The 21,639-nt window shown below is 44.4% G+C and overlaps 3 protein-coding genes across 3 annotated transcripts; 2 read left to right on the top strand and 1 right to left on the bottom strand.

The window, feature by feature from the left end:
* Positions 1 to 3,143: 3,143 nt before the first annotated feature.
* LOC124673675 lies at positions 3,144 to 5,388 on the top strand (the record flags this gene model as incomplete). The annotated part of the gene is given in 3 exon segments (XM_047209709.1): positions 3,144 to 3,387; positions 3,607 to 4,887; positions 4,969 to 5,388. Coding segments are annotated over 3 exon segments (1,732 nt in total), but the record flags the coding sequence as incomplete, so codon positions are not given.
* Positions 5,389 to 9,090: 3,702 nt separating this feature from the next.
* On the top strand, positions 9,091 to 10,836 carry LOC124672279 (protein NRT1/ PTR FAMILY 8.2-like). The gene has a single exon (XM_047208536.1). The coding sequence runs from the start codon at positions 9,091 to 9,093 to the stop codon at positions 10,834 to 10,836; it is 1,746 nt and encodes a 581-aa protein (XP_047064492.1).
* Positions 10,837 to 11,790: 954 nt separating this feature from the next.
* On the bottom strand, positions 11,791 to 16,584 carry LOC124669430 (PGR5-like protein 1A, chloroplastic). The gene is made up of 10 exons (XM_047206050.1): positions 16,255 to 16,584; positions 16,059 to 16,155; positions 15,855 to 15,955; positions 14,436 to 14,492; positions 13,627 to 13,703; positions 13,443 to 13,494; positions 12,658 to 12,768; positions 12,484 to 12,581; positions 12,308 to 12,389; positions 11,791 to 12,099 (listed from the first exon to the last, which is right to left on the bottom strand). Exons 1-9 carry the CDS (start codon positions 16,567 to 16,569, stop codon positions 12,329 to 12,331), a joined length of 969 nt encoding a protein of 322 aa, XP_047062006.1. The 5' UTR covers positions 16,570 to 16,584; the 3' UTR covers positions 11,791 to 12,099; positions 12,308 to 12,328.
* Positions 16,585 to 21,639: the final 5,055 nt, after the last annotated feature.

The raw sequence follows: 21,639 nt of genomic DNA, 5'->3' as shown, positions 1-21,639 counted from the left end.
GATACAAACCTTTTTTTTGCAGACTAGGCTTTTACTTTTTTGTATGAATTAAGTACCCTCCTACAAGGAGCATCTGATCAGTATGTAAATAAATAAAAAGTTCATCTGCCAAAATGCAATGGAAACTTGAAAAGGAAATGTGTCACCATGTAGTTGCACCGGTGATTTTCGATAACCTTGTGTTATTGTGTCCTATGTTACATGGTACGGGGATATGGATACGGGGATACGAATACGGTGATACGGTGAAACGACATTTTCTGAAAATAGACTTACGGGGATACGGCAAGTATATGCATAATTTCATTAGAAATCAGTACCAGTCACCAATATTATAGAGGATGAGAAAATTAATGTTAATAAAATAGCCTAGTTTTTTTTCCATTCGTGGTGATCTGAAGGAGTAGCTGGCTTTTCTAGTCCCAACTCGTTGTATGCACAACAGCATGAGGCCTTGATGTTGGCTGTGGCTCGAGCGGTACATGCAACAGGTCCGGCACGTATCCCACACGTTTTTTTGGTGTATCCCCGTCTTGGTGCAGTATCCTGCACCGATACGGCACTTATGGGACGTATCCCTGCAACATAGATTGTGTCCATGACATTGTGGTAGCCTAAGACTGTTCCATCATTTCATAGGAGTTGATCTCTACTAACAGAAGAAGCATAATACATTTTATTAAGCACAATAATGCTTACTAGTTAGAGCATCAAGTGATCCAATTGTTATTATGTCAAATGGCCTTGGCAAAAGAAGATAAGACATCATCAGCCAACACAACATATAAGTAGCAGATTATGGGTTATTTGGTGGACAGGTTCTCCATAGCAATAAGATTTCTAGCATCACAGTCACAATCTAGCACGGTCAAATTTGTACTTTCTTTAGGTATCAAACAGCATGGCTTGATACAGAGTATCCAGCAGCCTTTTATATGCATCTCAACTCTGAACATCTAGAGAGCACCCCCAACAGACTTTTCTGTGCCCGCAGAACCACAAAACATAATAAGATGCTAACCTTTCCCTCATGTGTACATTCTACGATGTCGCCTCACCTTTTTTTTTACCTAGCACTACGTTGACAACATAAGTCGTCAGACTGTTCCATTTCATGTTACTAGACTCTAGTCAGGCGAGCCAGTCTGGTTTGATTAATCTCCTAATAGTTGCACGGAAATGGTTAGGTCATACAAGTGCCGTGATTCAGTAAATTGTTGGGTACTACCATCTCCAATTTATAACAAACTGACCGGCATTACTGTTCGTCTGTAGTTGCCCTTTTCATATCATTGCTCCAGTCTAGTTAAAACTTAGTTCATGCATCTACCTCGCTGTGTTGCAAGTATGCTGTAACATGTAATTTATAACTATTATTATTTTACTCTTGCAATTATATCTGTTATTTTAGCACTTTGTCTGCTTTCAGCAGTAATATGGTGTTTCTTCTTGTCCTTGTACTTCAACACATAATAATTGCTTTTCGAGGAGATGTGTTTTCAACCATCCCACCTAATTAAGGATTATGTATGCTAGAGATTGTTGATTTTAGGATTACATGTTGCAGCTTATTAGTGATGACACTGTTCATCTACCAAATAAATATATGTTTCCATTTGTAGGTTATTTCGGCATGTGTTCTCTGATATTTGAGGAAAGAGAAGGTAGTTCCTTTCATGTGACTTATGGTATTATGTTACCTGCATTGATAATAAGTAATGAATACACATCACAATTGCAGTCTTATATGAGATTGGATCAATAGGATTCCTGACTATATTATGCTTTAGTGGAATTTTTCAAATGTTACTTCAGAGAGTCTGATATCTCATTTCTTGATGCTTTCACATCCTGCGTTGCAGTTATCAAAAGTGTATGTTTTGTGGTTGCAGCTAGCTTATCGCAGGCTCCTCCAGTGTTTTTCATTTACGCAGCAGTTTAATGTTTGCTTCACTGCAGTCAACTTGTGATATGAGCCTATGTAAAATGTGCTCACACTAATATTTATTCTGAAACCAGCTCTCTTATGCTTAACAAGCTGTTCCATTTATAAACTGTGTTGTGTTTGCTAGCCATGTTTCTGTCTCCCTTTATAAAGATACCATGTGTGTACTTGGTGTACTCGGTCTGCACTTAGTGACATATGTCTTTCTTTGATTCCCCATGGCTTCTGTTTATCAACATTTCTGCTGTTGGCAATCACTTCTTTCCATTTTTCAGTTCAAATTGAATGATGTTTCCCCTTAAAATGAAGGCCACTGTCTATAAATGACCATGGATGGTTTGTGTTTACTTTGCCTTGAATTTTCATTATATGTTCTACATATACTGTCCTCCACATATTGGAATTTACTGTAGGTGTGCTCATGTGAAAGTAAAACCACAACCAGCCAGTGCTAGTATTTGCCACAAGCTGTCTAAAACAGGTGTAATTCTTGATTTATTGCGTGCGAAGGAAAAAAACATTAGATGATGCATGATTCTTTTCTTATGAACTCACATCAAGCAATGGAGGCAACTAGCTGTCAACACATGGCCCCATGTCATGGCCCTCGACTATCTGTATTCAATCCTCCGACCTACTCTGCTGGAAAGGCAAAGCTGCTTTTTTCTTAAAAAAACGTTTGTCAAATACTGCAATGTTAAATTTGTGTTTGATTCTCTTGACTTATTTGATTAAAAGGCATAAGCTCCCATTTTTCTTAAAAAACATCTGTCAAATACAGTATCTTGGTTATTAGTATATTTTATGAAGGTCTGCAAATGATATGATGAGCAACTTAGATTTTGCACTATCTTCCAGCTTTTCCTGTGGAAATCAACTTGCACGCTTAGGTTTCAATGCTCTATGACTAAACTATGTGCTCTTTCCAAGGGCTATTCCTTGCATTCAGAGATGTCGAGTTGTCTACAATGTAATCTCCTTTTAGACATAGCCTTTATTTGTATTTTACTATTTTTTTAGTTCCTGTGTGAACTGAGATCTCATTTAGTTGATTGAAACATAATTTTAAAAAAGTTCTCAGGACTTTCGTGGCAACAAGCAACCCAACCCTTGACACTTAGAAAAAATATATTCTGTTTTATTTATTTCTTCAGAATAGGAATTCAGGGACTCACATGTACTCATTTCCTATGTACAGAGGGAAGCTGAGCCTTGGCCTTCTTCCTTCATCGAGCATGCACATTACTTTCTCTGGTGATGATGGTCATTCAGAGCAACTAGCACTCTTAAGCGATGCCTTTGAAGATTCAGAAGTCAGGATTGAAGAAATATCAGCTGATAATTCTGGACGTTCTTTCCTCATCAGGATTTCTGAATCTAAAATATTTTACTACTGGTGTGCTGAAAAGTCAAAGGAATGTGGAATGGAGCTTCTTGCAAAGGTTTGTACTTTGTAGTGGCTGCCAAGTGCCAACTTATCCTGTAAATAAATATAACCATGTGCAATATTCACTATGGTGTGTCACATCCACAGTGGAGAGCAAACTCCAAGAACTTGAGCCTATACACATGAAACACAACATGCTATATAAATTTATTCTGTCATCGAAATATGCATGCATTGATAGTATTCCTAATTCTCTCTCAAATTTTTGATACAGATGAAAAATCTACTTCAGGGCAGGCCAACCCTCTCTGATCTCACAGGCATCTCCAATTCACGACTTGATGCATTTGTCACTAACTTACATGCTTATCTTCGCGCACCAAGTATTGGAGATGCTAAATCGCTGGGATCATCTAGCGACTTCTTCAGTATTTCAATATCACATAGTCAACTTTTACAACCCCCATCAGTCGTTTCCAGGCCTTCAAGGTCTCGCACCTTTACCGCTAATGCAACAAAAACAAGTTCAATCTATCAAGCCAGTCTGAGCCCAAGGTCCAACACTTTTAAAGATGGGGTGCCAAGGAACTCTTGTACAAAGGTTGTTGGAAGAGAAAAGCTGAAGCGGCGTGGTGAATGGTTGAGCCCATCAACTGCTCTGGCAGATGCAAATCCGTTGATAACGAAGAGTCTTAACCCTGATTCATCCAGTGAGGTGTGTGATGGGGATTGTTTAAAAGACAGTGTGACTTCAGCTCCTTCAGATTTGCCTCTTTCATTTCCCTTGCTGCCACCTCTTTATCCTTTTCCAACTCAATGTCCACTCTCTGAGGGTTCTTCAGAGAGTCCGTTTAAGCCGTACTATTGCTGGTGTCCGCCATGCCCATCGTCACTGCAGTACAGTGTAACTCCTCTGCATATGCCGGTAACATCTGTAGAACCGTTTCCCCAACCACCTTTGAGCTCACTGGTATCGAATGAACAACCATCTGCTTCATCAATTTCTGCAAAGCTGGATGCCACCGATCCACCTACACTTAACTTTCCATCAATACTTCATGATCCCGTACTTCACCTGCCGCTTCCTACTTCAACACTTGTTCCCCTACATGGTTCTATGGTTTCCACATTTCCTTTACTTCATCTGCCGTTTCCAACTTCACCACTTGTTCCTGTGCATGGTTCACAGGTTCCAACATTTCCTCTGCTTCACCTGCCACTTCCTACTTCACCACTTGTCTCCCTGCATGGCTCACAGGTTCCAACGTTCACACCGTTGATGTCTGATCCTATTGTGCATGTCCCAGTGATTGATATGTGTTCCTCCGGTCAGGCTTATCTGGTGAGTTGTGGGCCTTCTATAACTTCAGCTGGTCCCCTGCTGCCTAGCTTGAACCCTCTGGTTCCAGAAACAGAATCGCTGGTTGAGAGAAGTGCTAGGGAAACACTGATGAGGCTTATAGCTTCAACACCACCGTCAAGCCACCCCCAGTTGATCAACATTCTCCCTGCAGTCCTGACTGATGTGCCTGGAAATATTTCCCGGTCTGCTAATGTAAGTCTAGGGAATGTTGTAGCCCAAGTTAAGTTGATTCGTATTTTCACGTGGCTTATTCCTGCTTTCCCTGTTTAATAGGTGAACATGCATGTTGGTGTCCATCGGAATGACATACTTCTTAGTTCATCTTGGGGTGCTAATGTGATCGGAAGTGGGATTGCAGCCATGGAACTGCACGCGGAGGAGGAGGTTTCCAGTGGGCATGATGCTCATACAATGGTTTCATTCACAGAGTTTGACGATGTCAATGTCGATCGTGATCAGCCCCATTTCAGGAGAATGTAGATTGACATGGGGATTGTCTCGAGCTCTTTGTTTGTTTGTAATGTAAGAATATTTTGAACGGTAGTTATCTACATGGTAATAGGCTTACGCTGCCTATTTCCTATGGTCTCTGCCCAGCTAAAAGGCTGATTTGGTTCATAAATGTAATTATTTGTATGTACTGTATTTTAATTTGACAAAAACGGCAAAGCTAGTTTTTTTTTTCGCGTGCAATTCCTTGTTTGGGTTGTATTGTCTGTATTTTGTTTATTTATTTATTTATTAGTACCTATATATGCCAGAGCTTGTAAATACATCCACCCTTCTTGAAAGCATTCTCGGAAGCGAAAATCTTATTAGTTAGAGCATCTCTAGCCGTTGGCGCTCCCACGGCCAGATTGGACGAAAGTTTGGATCGGGGAGCGCTGAAGTTTTAGCCGTCTTCCCGTTAGACACCCGGTGTTCGGTGTTTTTTTTTTCTGAAAAACACGTCCCTGACTGCCAAATTTCTAGCATAATTTGGCGAATTTGACCAATTTTGCTAACATTTGGCTTATTTTTACAAATAAACGTTACAGTTTAACAAAACAAGACAACTTTTCAAACAAATCAAATGGAAACTAGTTGATGTTGCCTCGAAGCGTCCATATGTGCTCCACCAGATAGTCTCGAATCTCCTGACGCATAGCGATGAACGCAGCCCACGATGCTGGCACCTGGTGGTTAGGCTGTGCAAGAGGACCCTCTCTGTCATATGGTGCAACTTGTTGGCTTAGAGGAACCAGATACTTCCGCTCATTCTCGATAATCATGTTGTGTAAGCACACACAACAGTTCATCACCTCCCACATCTGATATTTGGACCAAGTCAAAGCGGGAAACCAGACTACAGAAAATCTCCGCTGGAGGACACCAAATGCACGCTCGACGTCCTTTCGGTAACCTTCTTGTTCCTTGACAAACTCCAGCTCCTTCGGGAGGACGGCGCCTGAGATAGTCTTCACAAATGTTGGCCATTTTTTATAGATACCGTATGCAAGATAGTATCCCTTGTTGTACTGCCGGCCATTGATCACAAAGTTAACTGGAAGAGCATAACCCTCAACAAGCTTGGAGAAGATCGGCGAGCACTGCAAGACGTTGATGTCGTTGTTGGATCCCGGCATACCAAAGAAGGAGTGCCAAATTGAGAGATCATGGGTAGCCTTTTTTTGTGACCCTTGTACATTCCCTGCCAGGCAAACGGACAGTTCTTCCATTTCCAATGCATGCAGTCAATGCTTCCAAGCATCCCTGGAAATTCTCGAGCTTCATTGACATCGAGGATCTTAGCAGTGTCTTCGACAGTGGGTGATCTCAAGTAGATGTCCCCGAACACTGCTATCACCGCCACGCAGAACCGGTAGAAACAATCAACGGCGGTGGACTCCGCCATCCGAACATAGTCATCGACAGAATCACCAGGAGCTCCATATGCCAGCATCCGCATAGCCACCGTGCACTTTTGGAGGGCGGAAAACCCTGCCATGCCGGTGCAATCCAACTTGCATCTGAAATAGGACTCATACTCTCGAAGGGCATACACAATTTTCAGGAAGAGCTTCCGGCTCATCCTGAAACGACGCCTAAAAACAGCCTCACCGTGCAATGGATCATCAGCGAAGTAGTCGGCGTAGAGCATGCGGTAGCCCTCCATTCGCTTCCTTGGTTTGTACTTCCGGCGACCTGGTGCCAACCCACCACGGCGACCAATGGCCGACTCGGCGTACAAGCCGGACAGGCAAGCTAGGGTAAGCATGTGCTCCTCATCTTGGATGGCGGCTGCCATTTCTTCTTCAAAAAGATCGGCGAACATCTGCTCCTCCTCCTCGTCGGAGTCCATGTCCAGCCAGGCAATGGGACGAACACCTGCCGGGTGTGTCGACGAGGAGCGACGGAGCTGCCCGACGGCGGAAAATACGCAGAGGGCTCGACGAGCGGCAGAATATAGGCTGTTGGGTGGAGAAACGGCGGAGTTCAAGCAACCGGCCGGCGGATTGGCGAGGGGTGGTGCCGGCGGCGATAGAGCAACGGGAGGGGAGGGGGGATTTGCGTCGACAAAGTGGTGGGGATCGTGTGTTCTCTCGCCGACAGAGCGGACCTGTCCCCGCTGTTCTCTCGTCCGTAGTCCCCAAGCGCACCCCGGGGGGGCGGGGATGGCCTGGGCTCTCCGGATGGATTAAAGGCCAAATCCGGGTGAAAACGAGGAGCCGGGGGCGCGGCTGGGCCGAATAACGCCGTCCGAATGTAAAAAAGGCTGCCGGGGGCCTCGTCGGGGAGACGGCTGGAGATGCTCTTAGTATTATCAGTCGGCTGATTGCGTCAAAAAGACCAGTCGTCCCTATAGCTCATGACTACTTCCTGCATATCTCATACTTTTCACCGGAGTCCTTACATTGCTGCTGCAATCTGGTCGTGGGGGCTGCTGCCTTGCCCCCTTTATTGCCTCCCTCCATGGAAAATCTCTAAAAGTCAAGCTGAACAATGGTCTGTTTCACCGGTGCCTATTTCCTATGGAAGCTCTAAAATCTCCAGAGTCCAAAGAGATGAAAGGGTGAAGGTATTTGTCTTCTCTAGCGCCGATAGGGCTCCGGTGAGCCTGATTCGTGGTCGACGAAGCTGAATAGCGAGATCTGTTTCCTGTGGACAAGTTCCCCGTGTTTTTTTAATGTTGTATACTTTAGTTAGTTTTGTAACAAATGAGTATGAAATTTGCACTGAAAGCACAAACAAGGTGTTGCAATGTTACATAGGTGTTTTTCATGAGTTTATGTTTCCTCCAATCGATGTTGCATACATTTTAAAATGTAAAAAAAATGTATGAGTTCTATTGAAACGCATACGCCAGATGTTACAAAGGTTCTCTATAGGTTACTAGTGTCCTTGATTTTTTCGACTATTGAATTCTCTTCAAAATGCAGCAAATACATTATTGTTTTGTTGTAAAAGTTTTGTCTTTTTTATTAAAATAGTTGTTAATTTTTGTTATCAATCAATCTGTAGGAAACCAAAATGTTGTTAACGACTCCTTCATTTCTAAAATTATTTTTCTATTGTAATGGTTTGTGGTTTTTATTAAATTTGTTAGTGATTTTTGTTGTAAATCAACCTGCAGCGAAAAATTTGTTATTTGACCCTTGTTTTTTATGTAACATTACCTTTTTTCTAAAATGTTGTGATGCTTTTGTTGTAATAAAAAAATTGTGACAAGGTGAGGATTTTTGTTGCACTGCTTTAAATCACCAAGATGGCATATGCATTGCTGCAAGTTTAGGGCTAAAGGGATATACCCTTTCAGGTTGTACGGAGAAGGTTGGAACCGCGGGTTGATTTCGTGAAAAATGAGGTGTGGAATGGAAAACAGTGTTGACTTATCCTAGCCGTCCGATGATGACCGAGTGGCAAAAAATGCAACCTATTTTTCAGCCCAGATCAAGTGACAGCACGGCCCGAAAGAAAACACACCGTTTGACACACCTACTTTACATGTTCTCACGTAAATAAAGAGAATACAGCTAACAACATTAATGGTTTTTATTGTTTGATTGCTCAATATCACTTTCCATAAGTGAACCATATCTTTCGTGATCCTCGAATAAATCCAAAATTTATTAAGAGTAATAATAACAAAATACAAATAAGGACGGAGGGAGCACCGAAATCTCAATATATTCTGGGCCGTCAATATTAGGCCCTCTAAGCGGAACTAGATACCGATTCGAATTAGCGAGCCACCTAGACCGCATTATGGTTAGGATACGGAATTACAGATACTGATTCCGATACGTGTCGTGTCGAACGGTCTGCCGCCTATATCAATCAGGATGTATGTGCAAGGATTATGTGCCCCCTGATCTAGCTAGGTCATTGTTCGCATAGATCTCAATCTCATCAGCCATGGCGGCGGGCGATGGAGACGGCGCGACGACCATGGACGGGACGACTGATCTCTCTGGCAAGCCGGCGGTGAGGAGCAAGACAGGGGGCTGGAGGGCGTGCCCCTTCATCCTGGCCAACGAGTGCTGCGAGCGGCTTGCCTACTACGGTATGAGCTCCAATCTCGTCAACTACATGATCGACCGCCTCCACCAGGGCAACGCCGCCGCCGCCACCAACGTCAACAACTGGTCTGGCACCTGCTACGTCATGCCCCTCCTCGGCGCCTTCATCGCCGACTCCTACCTCGGCAGGTTCCGCACCATCGCCGCCTTCATGACGCTCTACATCGCCGGCCTCGTGCTCCTCACCATGAGCGCCGCCGTGCCCGGCATGAAGCCGCCCGAGTGCGCCGACTGCCACCCGACCAAGGGGCAGAACGCCGCCTTCTTCGCCGCGCTCTACCTCATCGCCGTCGGCACCGGCGGGATCAAGCCCTGCGTGTCATCCTTCGGCGCCGACCAGTTCGACGACGCCGACCCGCGCGAGATGCGGAGCAAGAGCTCCTTCTTCAACTGGTTCTACATGTCCATCAACGTGGGCGCCCTCGTCGCCTCATCGGTGCTCGTCTGGCTCCAGATGAACGTCGGCTGGGGATGGGGTTTCGGCGTCCCAGCCGCAGCCATGGCCGTCGCAGTCGTCAGCTTCCTCCTGGGGAGCAAGCTTTACAGGTACCAGAAGCCCGGGGGCAGCCCGCTCACGAGGATGCTGCAGGTTGCCGTCGCGGCCTGCAGGAAGTCGCGCGTACCACTGCCCGCCGACGCGTCCCTTCTGCACGAGGTGGCATCGGCGGACGGCAAGGCCGCCATCGAGGGCAGCAGGAGGCTGGAGCACACGGAGCACCTGAGGTGCCTGGACAGGGCGGCGGTGGTGACAGGCGACGACTCCATGGTAAACCCTGACCCCTGGAGGCTGTGCACGGTGACGCAGGTGGAGGAGCTCAAGAGCATGGTGCGGCTGCTTCCGGTGTGGGCGACCGGCATCGTGATGTCGGCCGTGTACAGCCAGATGACCACCATGTTCGTGCTCCAGGGAAACACGCTCGACCCGCGCATGGGCCCCTCCTTCAAGATCCCCGCCGCCTCCCTCTCGATCTTCGACACCATAGCCGTCATCGTCTGGGCGCTCGCCTACGACCGCGTCATCGTCCCGGCGGTGCGCCGCATCACCGGCCACCCTCGAGGTTTCACGCAGCTCCAGCGTATGGGCATCGGCCTCGTCATCTCCATCTTCTCCATGGTCGCCGCCGGGGTGCTCGAGGTCGTCAGGCTCCGCGTCGCTGCCACCCACGGCATGCTCGACTCCAAGGACTTCCTGCCGATCTCCATCTTCTGGCAGGTGCCGCAGTACTTCATCGTGGGCGCTGCAGAGGTGTTCACCTTCGTTGGCCAGATTGAGTTCTTCTATGACCAGTCGCCGGACGCCATGAGGAGCATGGGCGCGGCGCTCTCACTCACGACCAATGCGCTGGGCAACTACCTCAGCACGCTGCTCGTCGTCATCGTGACGGCCATCTCCACCAGGAATGGCGGCCTGGGCTGGATCCCGGACAACCTCAACAGGGGGCACCTCGACTACTTCTTCTGGCTGCTCGCCGTGCTCAGCGCAATCAACTTCGTGATCTACCTCTTTATAGCAAACTGGTACAAGTACAAGGCAACAGCACCAACTGCACCAGTCCTGGACATTGCTGACGGCAACAATTAGAGCACTGCACTATCTTTGTACTGCTAAATTCCATTTTCTTCTTCTTGTAACTAGATTTATTTGGATGAACAAAATCGGTCGAAATTCTTTATCTCAATCTCAGCACACTGAGTTCCTCCCGCATATACTGCACGCGTGAAAAATGACTATAGATCCGAGCGTTGTGACAAACTGACAATGCACATTTCTTATTAGACTTTAAGAAGACAAATCATATCACTGACTACATCTCGACCTCTTTTTCCAGATTATTCTGAAAAATGTAAATAAATATGATTTTTGATTTTTTTTCAAAATATAGGTCTTCTTGAAGCTTGCATCAATTTGTCCGCTCTCATGAAGTTGTCAATTTTACCAAAAAATACATTTGTTGCCTGTAAACATCCAATATGAACTTGTGAAAAGGTATATTACAAAAATAAAAGATCTAAGTTGAGAATACCGCAAACACAAGAATAGACTAAACTTAAAAAGCTTATAAATATGTTAGTCCACTTATTCCCTTGATTTAATCAAACAATGCACTTTCAGAATGCTACCCAACCAACCAGGGGGAATATTTCTCACATGCTAGGACATAGTATCCGACTAGCTTGGAGGTACATGGGTTGTTTCGCGGTGCTACAAATTCAGACCTCATGCATCATTGCAGAGGATGGCTCAATGCTCTCTTTGCACTTCTCTTTTACACAAGTACTTACATACCTAGCAAAAAAAAGGTACTTCCTCTGATCCAAATTAGTTGACCCTATTTTATCTAGATACAGATGTATCTAGATGCGTTTGTTGATTAGATATATCCATATCTAACAAAGTGGAGTCTATTAATTTGGATCGGATGGAGTATTTCCATTCAGCGTTTCGGAGAAACTTGTGTTTTACTGTCACTGTTAGAGTTGATGCTGCTTGGATTGACCAGCACTTGAGAAACTATTTACTTTATGTACCAAACCATTCAGTGCCGAAATTATCTTTACAGTAAAACTTAGCATAAAACAGCAGCAGTTCTCTGGACAATCATGCTCTGAATATACTACAGTTCTAGTACATGTAGAATGGAGACTATACAAGTTTCTGTACATTCTGTGGATGCATCTCTAACTGTATGATCAGCACAGAAGAAAATCACATAGTAGTACAAACAGAGCCGACATATATTTTTACATCACTGCACGATTATGGCCAAGTTTCAAGGCTGAAATTGCTCTCCATAGCAGACCACAGGATTGCTACGCTGCAGCTCCTCTCTCCTGCTAGTGAGAACTGCCAAGAATCATATTGTTAGCATTCCATATTTCAAAAATCATGGTACACGATATTTCCCACCTATCCATGCTGGCATGACCAAAGAACACTGGTCCAGCATTTTTTTATATTCCTTCTCCAACGGATGAGATAAGAAAATCATATGCAGATTTAAAATGACATTTTTTTTTTGGCTACAGAACATGTATAGGTGATAGTGGCTCACCTGGCTACATGTCACATTCAGTTACGCCTCTGGAAGTGTAATCAACCGGGATCCAGCATCATATTCCAATGCAGTACCACAACTGATAAACAGAAATAGCAAATACACTATAAGCTCAAAATCGTATATGATTCACATGTGGCTTCTATAAATAAGAATAAGAGTCAGATGCATACTTTGCACATTTCACTTTGTTTTTGGCACCACCACTAGGTATTGACAGTATAGTCCCATAGAAAGAAAGATTTTCATTGCCACAATTTGGACATGGTCCCTGAATATCATTAAAGATTCATCAGTTTGCAGTCCAGTTAATCATTTGTAAGGCCTGATAGACACGAGAAAAATACCTTCAAAATTAAGAAGTCCTTTATTATGGCATTAGTAATTGCTTGTGCTATCCAAAATATCAGAGGGAGTGCAGCAAACCATGTGAAGATGAAACTGAAAGGTTCTGGCAGCTGCACATTCATAAAGCAGAGTTAGTATATTATAACATTCCTTGTATTACATTGATGCTCGGAATGCAATTTTAAAAAGAAATGTTATGAAAGTGAGATGCCGACATGAATCTAGTCGCTAAATGAGCAGAACTTTTTTTTGTGTCAGCGCACCCTCAAATTCAAATCTGACACTGACAGGAGATTTTAGTATTTTGAAGCAAATATTACCGTAGTTCTTTGTTAGAAAATAAATTAGTGTAAGAAAGATCTAACATTATGAATATACCACATACTTACTGAACTAGTTTACATTCTTCTTATTTCGATTTTCATATTCTTCTATGCACAGAACAAGAACCAATGATCAAAATTAAGTGGAATAATTCAGCAACTACTCCATTTATATTAGGAATGATGATACAAAAGTTAAGTTTTGCATACAAAATAAAAGTTCCAGTATGGTGAGATGGGTTATTCTCGTATCTCCAAAATTACCATTATTCTGATATTTATATATTATGCATAAAGGGCAAAAAGTTTCACTATTTTTATATGAGTTGTCATATTTTCTAGAACTGTCGTTATTCTTTTATTCATATTTATTTATACAACTTTTTTTCAAAAGATTTAACAAGCTATATGAACTATCGGCATTACATATTGGGTTATTGTTGGTTGAGAGAACACCTAACCTCGAGGAGATATGTGATTTCGAACCCCGTCAAATCATCCAGGAAGAAGAATCTGCAAAGAAAAAATGTAGATTAAACACTCTAAAATGGTGTAGTGATGATAACTAGTACAGCCAAAACCAGGGACGATTCAAATAAATCTGTTTGATGATGTGCCATATGACCATTTCCCTATAACACTCACATGGTAAGAGCTACAACAGCTGCTGGAACATTTAGCAGGAACATCTTGAAGTAGTCCACGGTCAAGTCACTGTACACCTGCAGAATATTGCATATTTTGGTCAGATAATTTTACTAAGCAGTTTCGCATTAGCTTTCCAAAATGTATAAGATTAATCTGTATTATTTCATTGCATAGGAGGTTTCCTGCATATTTGCTACACTTGTATGTTTATATAAACTGGCATATGGCCTCATGGAACATGGTTAAGATTCTTTTCCCGGATACTAGGCTATGGTACCATGGAAATACAAGCGACATTTTCTCATAAAAATCATCTCTCTAGAAAGTGGTTCTCAAAGCTGGAAATCATTCTAGCATTATTAATTGAACTTGAAATGATTGGGTAGTGTTGCTTATTAGTATATTCTTCTTATTTGACTTGAACCAGTTGGAGAGACTTCTGCAGTGATTACAGGAAATACAACTAAATAGACAGAGCTGAGCCAATTTCCACTCATGTGCAGTTTATATGTTAGCAAACCTAAGGAAGTTCAGCAACAACGTTACATATGAAACTAATACAACGTTATGACATTGTATATGCATGCTTTTACTTCCAAATAAAGATCAATGCCACAAAAGAAAATAACAGACAATTGCTACTGTAACCATAGATATGCTATCAGTTTATGATGAGCAGCAAAGAAAACAAACACCATAAGCATTCTTTTACGCTCCAATAGAACACTGTATTTTTGGAACTATAGAATACACTGAAATTACAATGAGGGAACTAGTGAAGTAGCAATCAATGAGATGATACCTACCTTTCGACTGCGTAGGCTGCATCTTGGTCCTTCCTGTACGATATCACTTCCTTCTTTCTAGGCAAGGAAATATATCAAGAAAAACAAAGTTATTTCTTTTAGGATATAACATGGCTGCTAAAATATGTTGGTTCATCTCTAAATTTCTCATTTGGGTATCCGAAGTGGAACTAAAGCTATATAACATCTAAATATTACAAAAAAGAATACTAATATAGCCTAGAACCATGTTTAGAACGTACTCGAAGCCACTTATATTTAGGCAGTGGCGGAGCGTGGCGCAAAACAAAGGGTGGGCCAGTTGCATGTAATGTCGAACAATCGAATAAAAGTCTTGCGAAAAATGTAACTGTTAAATAACACATAATTTTCATCTACTTGTAATATATAATCTAATCATATTGAGCGCATATTCAGATTTAATACTCTAAAGCGGAAGTATAAATACAAAACTCTAAGGTCTTGTTTGATACTAGAGGTTTTGTGGATATTAGTCGGGATAATTTTCTATAGGAATGGGTGAACCTTCACTGAATTTCTTAAAATCCTCAACCCCCTAGATAAAGGTAGAGTATGGAGAATTGAGAAAAATACACTATACTTTAAAAAAATGTGAGAATAAATAGAGATTAAATGGCTCAGTAGTAAAACCAAACGTGATTTTGAAAGTAAGTGAAAGTTTAACATTTGGTGAGGTAATCCGCACAAATAATAGGCTAGTACTAGTATATGAAAGAATGGTTAATGTGTTTTTGTGTTTCATATCACTCTCGCTCGATTGGATGATGCAGATCCAGTTTTGACGGCACCCAACGGCGCCATCACCATAGAAAATGTCCACCACGGTTTAAAATTGCTGCAACTTTTTTTTTGCTGGATTGAACAGCGGGAGAAGAAATAGAGAGCTAGGGCATGAGGATTGGAGGAAAGAAGGGACCGAGAACTGGAGAAGAGACACAGCGACACACAGCCACACAGGTATACGAGGACGAGGAGCTAGCCATCAATCGTAGAACTCATCACATGGCCGGACGGGCCTGGCAAAAAGCTGCAGTGAATAAAATTTGCACCGTGAGAAGACCGGGCCGGAGCCCGGGATGGCCTCCACGACGCTCCGCCCGTGTATTTAGGTATAGTGTATTAGTGTATGAAAATAAAGTAAAACCCACTTTCTCGCTTCAGAACTCTTGGTTGCTACTTTTATAAGCTAGTATTGGTTCCCAAAATAGGGTTGAAAAGCTAAATAAAAGATGCAAACTACAGAACTTTTGGTTGCTACTTTTCTAAGCTAGTATTTGGTTCCCAAAGTTGGGTTTAAAATTTGCATGAATCCCACTCATGGCAATTTGAGCATATACTTTGATGAGCAGTACTTACACCAATTGCAACATTAGAAAATTCTATATGATAAGAACCAACCTTTAACCTGAGCTTTAGATCATCGAATTCGGCATCTGTCATGATGGGGTTGCCAGACACATAAGCCATGGAGGCTTCCAAAAGCCTTTGCTCATCAGGACCTAACACGAGAAGGAACAAGGATTAGCATCAACCACGACACCATGAGCAAATAAAACTCCTCGACAAAATACAAGAAATGAAACCAAACGAGAATCCCCTTACTTAGCATAACAACACTGCTTCCTTCCCACATGAGCTCCTCCTTAAGGTTGTCAAACTCCTCGTTCGACATGATTGCCGTCTTGTCATAGTAGAATGACTAGATGGCAAGAAAAAAACGTTAATGGTACATCGGCTACACAACGAATATTGAAACCGGTAGTAGCGATAGGTAGAAGAGGAAGAAGCACGAACGTGCCTGCAAGGCCTGGAGGAACTCCTGCTCCATCTCCCCTATGGACTTCTTGACCTTCCCGTCGATGCTGCAGTAGGGAAGCACGTTGCTGTCGACCACGTCGTCTCCTCGCTGCACCCGCCCCTGCGGCTCGGCCTCGGCGGCGAGAGGCCGGAGCCGGGTCCAGCCACGGCCCGGCACCGGCGTGCACGGGCGCGCCACCGTAAGGACGCGGCACCTCGGCGAGGTGGACGCGGTGGCGCAGGGCGCCCGGAGCATCGGGCGGAGGAGGAGTGACGGGAGGCGGGCCGGCAGCGCGAGCCTCGCGTCGGATGCCATGGCGTGCGTGCGTGGGTGCTCGTTCGTCGGGTGAGTGGGCAAGGTTTGGCGCGCGCGGTGGATACTTTTTGTGTGGCGCGGAGGAGGTGCGTGAATCGGAAGGGATAAGGTCCGGCGGCGACGCTGGCCGGTGTATGAGGGAGGCGGACGGCGACGCGCCGCGCACTCGGTGGCGTTATGGTCAAACTCCAGTTTCCCGTTGGGTGCTCACTTTGGCACGGGCAAATTCCACTTCGATCCGCAGAATTATCAGTATCCGTGAATAGATAAAGGTAGGAATGTAATATTAGCAATAGTATAAGCCTTTTAGAAAGATAAATTGGCTTTAGGTTTAGGGTTAGGGTATCTCCAGCGGGCAAAACGGCGACCAAAATAGTCTATTTCTATCCGTTTGGGTTAGCCCATAGATAAAATTTGGAAGACGGTCCGATTGGCTAGGTAAGTGCGCCCAGCGGCACGACCCATTGTGTCCACGCTTCTATTTTGGCTCATTGTCTCTGGCCAGCAAATTCATGCGAAAAAATGAAAACACCACATAAATTAAGATTTTCATTCAAACTTAATGAAAAGCAATTAAATTTAAAATACAATAGCCCTCCTACTCGCCGTCGGTAAGCGGCGACGACCTAGCTTCTTCATCGTTCTTCCCGTGAGCAGATGCGGCTCGGTGGATCATCGTGGATCGCTTCCTCATGACGAATTCCATGTTCATAACGATTCGCTCCTCTTCGCGGTGGGTTTGCTCGGCGAGGGTCCGAGAGTTAAGCTCAAGGATCCTCTATCGCTCGGCCCACATGAGGAGCCGCCCAACATCCTCGGTAGCCAGCCGATACCGCCATGATGCGGCTGGAGGAGCTGCTGGTTAGCCTTCTCTAGGATGCGGGCGGCGTTCCTCCGGTCGTGCGCTGGCCGATAAGACTCGAGTATCGCCATCTATCGCGGATCGGCCACGGGCTGCTACCCCCTCGGCTACTTCGCGCTCAGCATCGACCTCGTACTGCGTTGAGATGTTTGACGGGCTTCAGTTGCGCTCTGGCTTCGGAGGCGGAGGTGAAGGCGCCATGCGCCCGTTGCACCCCAATATAGATTAGGTGGTGGCCTTGCGGCGAGACATGCTGACTACACGGCGGTGATGCTTAGTGGGTGAGGAGCTTGGTAGTTATGAGCACGACGGGGGCGACACTTTAAATAGGCCGAGGGCATTGGATGTCGGCACAGAGCTCGAGCCGATGGTGGCGGTGATGGCCATGGTTGTAGCCGCCGGTCGGACTTACGCCATCGGGTTGCGTCCAACGCTGCTGCCGCCGGTCACCTTTTCCGCCTTTAGATCTCTTCGGAGCGGGTCCGCGGCACACATGGCCGGACAAGTGCGCTGCCCGCAGCATCCACGCCGATGCATCGGTTCCTCAAATTTGGTGGCCCGATAGGTCGGGGCGGAGAGGTCGGCCCGTTTAGGTCATCCCACTTGGAGCATATGCGGCTGGTCAACCTGTTCGCGCGAACCAAATCGAACATGCCAAAACCCGATGGGTCGGCCCGGTGAAGATGCCCTTAGGTTTGCAGGCATGCAAAATGAATAGATTACTTATTTTATCACTATTCAGTGTAACTTAAAACTACAAATTATTTAGCTCTTAAATCAGTTGACTAATTTATGATTTGTCTTCACCATAAATTTTATCTCGCCAGGATATTCAAATCTAGATGTCATGCTACATGTTTTGATGACCTTTTGTCACCTTCGAAGTTGCCATCCGAAGATATACAAAGTTGCCACTATATTACTGGTTTGTTTAAACTAGCTAGAATATTTCGTTGTGCAATGATACTTTTCTTGATGGATTACATAAAACAAAAAAACCAGCTCATGTATGCACACAAAAAAGACTTAAATAAAAACGTGCATTCAGAGGGTGTGCTCCATAGCTGAAAAATAATTATACGAAACCTGACCCACAGAATCACCTACTCCTACGTGAACTACTAACTCTAACAACAAATGGTCAATTGTCTGCTTTTAGATCTATAAACTGCCACGTATGTCACATGGTAATCGTTGAAGTTGGTCCCGTAGAAATTGGTGGGCCAGATCCCATAGATTAATTTTCAACTAAGCCATAGTAAATTTGGGAGGTAACATAGATTAATTTTCAACTAAGCCAAAATCTAGGTTAGTTTAGTTTGTGTCAGTTTCACCTGCTACGATTTCTGCTAAATATGTGTAAAAATTTCAAGATACACCAAATAAAGATTGAATTTTGTCAAAGATTTGGACATACGTTTGTTATTCTCAAGACATTGTTATTTGTATCTGAGCTAGTACATATAATACCTGTTTCGAGGGCATGTTTGTCCCGTTGCTTCTAAAATTTTGTTGTTTTAAATTCTTGTATCGGTGTAGCTGTTGCTATTTTAACATACCAGAACGAAAATCTGTTTTGAAGAAAAGTGCATACAAAACCAAAAAATAAGTTCTTATCTTTTTTAAAAAGGAAAAGGCGGAAACTTCAATTCAGCCCAGTTATACAGATGCGAAGTCTCATAATCTAAACTCCTCAAAGATCCAACTAATGGCAGCCGTTGTTGGCAATTTTTTAAAATAATACATTTTTCAGCAGTTTTACAATTAATAACTGTTTTTAAATTTTATAAATCTCGGTCTACAGTCAGCCGATCAGCTAACTGCCTGCCGACCAAGAGGGCACATGCATGTACGGTGCACAAGCTCACAAGCTCACATGCTCAGTGCCTGCCGATCGGCCGACTCTCGACCGTCACAGATTCGTAATTTTTTTTAATAAATGTATTATTTGTAAATTTTAAAAAAAAAGTTATTAAAAAATATTCTTCACCGTTGTTGCGGCAAGTTGTGTTCACCTATGGTGGCCCTGGGCAATGTACCATCTCTCTCCGTCACGTATTTATTTTGGTTTTGTGATGCATTGTTTGCATCATTTGCTGGGCTTGGAAATCAAACGCAAATTTATGGTCAGTCTCTCGCCGGCATACAGTGACATGACGTGAGTGATTAGCTACTTTCTTGGTCAGCCAGCAGCCGCCGCCGCTCGTGAAAAAATGCGGAACATTCAGTCCAATTTGATAGATGGTCCAATGTACGTTGTCCAAGCGTCAAGCTGGAGTTGGAGTTTGATGTACCATACTACTACTAGTCAATTGTTGCTAGTGCTCTGCTTATCTCTATCGTATTTTTTTTTCCATTTTTCAGAACACCACAGGAGGCACATTTACCCCTATAAATACATACACGCACATTCTACTTTTTTTGCGAGAAATCCACCGATCTATTAATAATCATCAACAGTAGTACAAATAATCCAAAACGTAAAGAAAATTACAAATTGGTACTCGAACCACCTAGCGACGACTACAAACACTAGCACGAGCCGAAGGCGCGCCGCTGTCCTCGTCCCTCCATCGCCGGAGTCAGGCAAAGCTTGTCGTAGTAGAGCTTGTTGTAGTAGACAGACGGGAAGTCGTCGTGCTAAGGTCCCAAAGGACCGGCGCACCGAAGCGGCAACCATCGCCAATGATGACAACCGTAGATCGGAAGAGACTGACATGAAACCACACCAACAAAGACGAAAACCGACCAGATCCCAGGAGATCCGACGGGCACACAACTCCACACGCCCTCCGTCAGGGCTAGATGCACCACCGGAGCGAGGATAGGGCGGGGAGGACCTTATTCTGACTTCAGGATGTAGCCGCCGCCTCACCATCCCAAAAAAGAGACCGAAAAGCAAACTAAATTAAGAACGGAAACTCCCCGCCGGCGAGGAACCGTGGTCCGCCACACCTCCAAGGCCCCAAGGCCACTGGAGGCAGAGCGGACCGGCGGTATCGCCGGCGAGGAGGACGGAACCCTAGATGGGTTTGTGTCTTTTATCCGCCGCCTGGGTTGTCTCTCACGTACCGGTTGACGTTCACGCACATTCTACTTGTTTGTGCATCTTCGCGAGACTGAACCGATAGATTTTGAGTTTCGTTGTTGACAGTCACGTCACATTCCGGTGAAAGAGTAACGCCCGATTTAGGGCACACTAATTGCATATCAACACACACCACTCATAGTGCTTCCGTAAGACAGTAGAGCGTTGTCATGTAGGAATACTCTGAATCAGCATGAAACAATTCAGGATCCAAGATAGCTTATTAGATAATCGAAATTAGCAGATGGGTCCTAAAATCAAGATGTTCCAAGACGCAGAAATCAATGACGTAATACAATATCTTAAGTCATACTCATATATGAGGAGCAGAGCATGCGTAAAAGAACTAAAATGTCAGAATCCTAAACCTTCATCTATGTCATACTGCTGTGGCAAATATACTGAATCGATGAAAAAAAAGATGCCATACCCCTTCAGCAGGGATAATGAGCTAATAAAAAAAGTATCTATTGTGGAAAATCATGTTTGGGCTTGTCTTTAGAGCAACCTGCAGGCAGGCTGCAGAAATATTGAACTGATGAAAGAGAAATTATTACTAGAAAACAACAGTGAAAAAAAAGAAGAAAGCCAAGGCACTCAGCGAAGATGAATGAAATGGAGGCACACGAGTGTATCTCCACGCCGTCGAGAATCATCGACGTCAACGTGGTAGATGAACACCACTCCACCAAGATCCACTTCCATCCAGCCGCTGCTCCAAAAATGATGCCCCAAGAGGTAGAATGACGCAGACAGCGCTGTCATCATCCGATCCAGGAGACCCGGATCTAGGGTTTCCCCCGGAGCAGCACAAGTGAGTAGCCGCAGACTGCGATGACGATGCCTTAAAGAAAGAAGCGATGCTTAATGCCGCCATCGCCCGCCAATCGTGGCACGGTTTTCACCGACAGCCGCTAGTCCCCAACTCGGCAAGAGCACGCGGAGAGGCCAGCAAAGATGATGCCTTTGCAAGGGAACGACGTCGCAGCCGCTGCCATCATCCGCCAAGAACGATGTCAAGGCGCGGTTTTCACCGGTGGCCCCTTCACCGCTATCTCGTCGTCGACTAGATCTTCATCGCCGGAGTAGACGGATCTCGTGATCCGCCACCCCAGCAACC

This window comes from Lolium rigidum, chromosome 7 (genome assembly GCF_022539505.1).
Source record: "Lolium rigidum isolate FL_2022 chromosome 7, APGP_CSIRO_Lrig_0.1, whole genome shotgun sequence".
Classification (NCBI taxonomy): domain Eukaryota; kingdom Viridiplantae; phylum Streptophyta; class Magnoliopsida; order Poales; family Poaceae; genus Lolium; species Lolium rigidum.
This window is presented reverse-complemented; position numbering and strand designations above follow the sequence as displayed.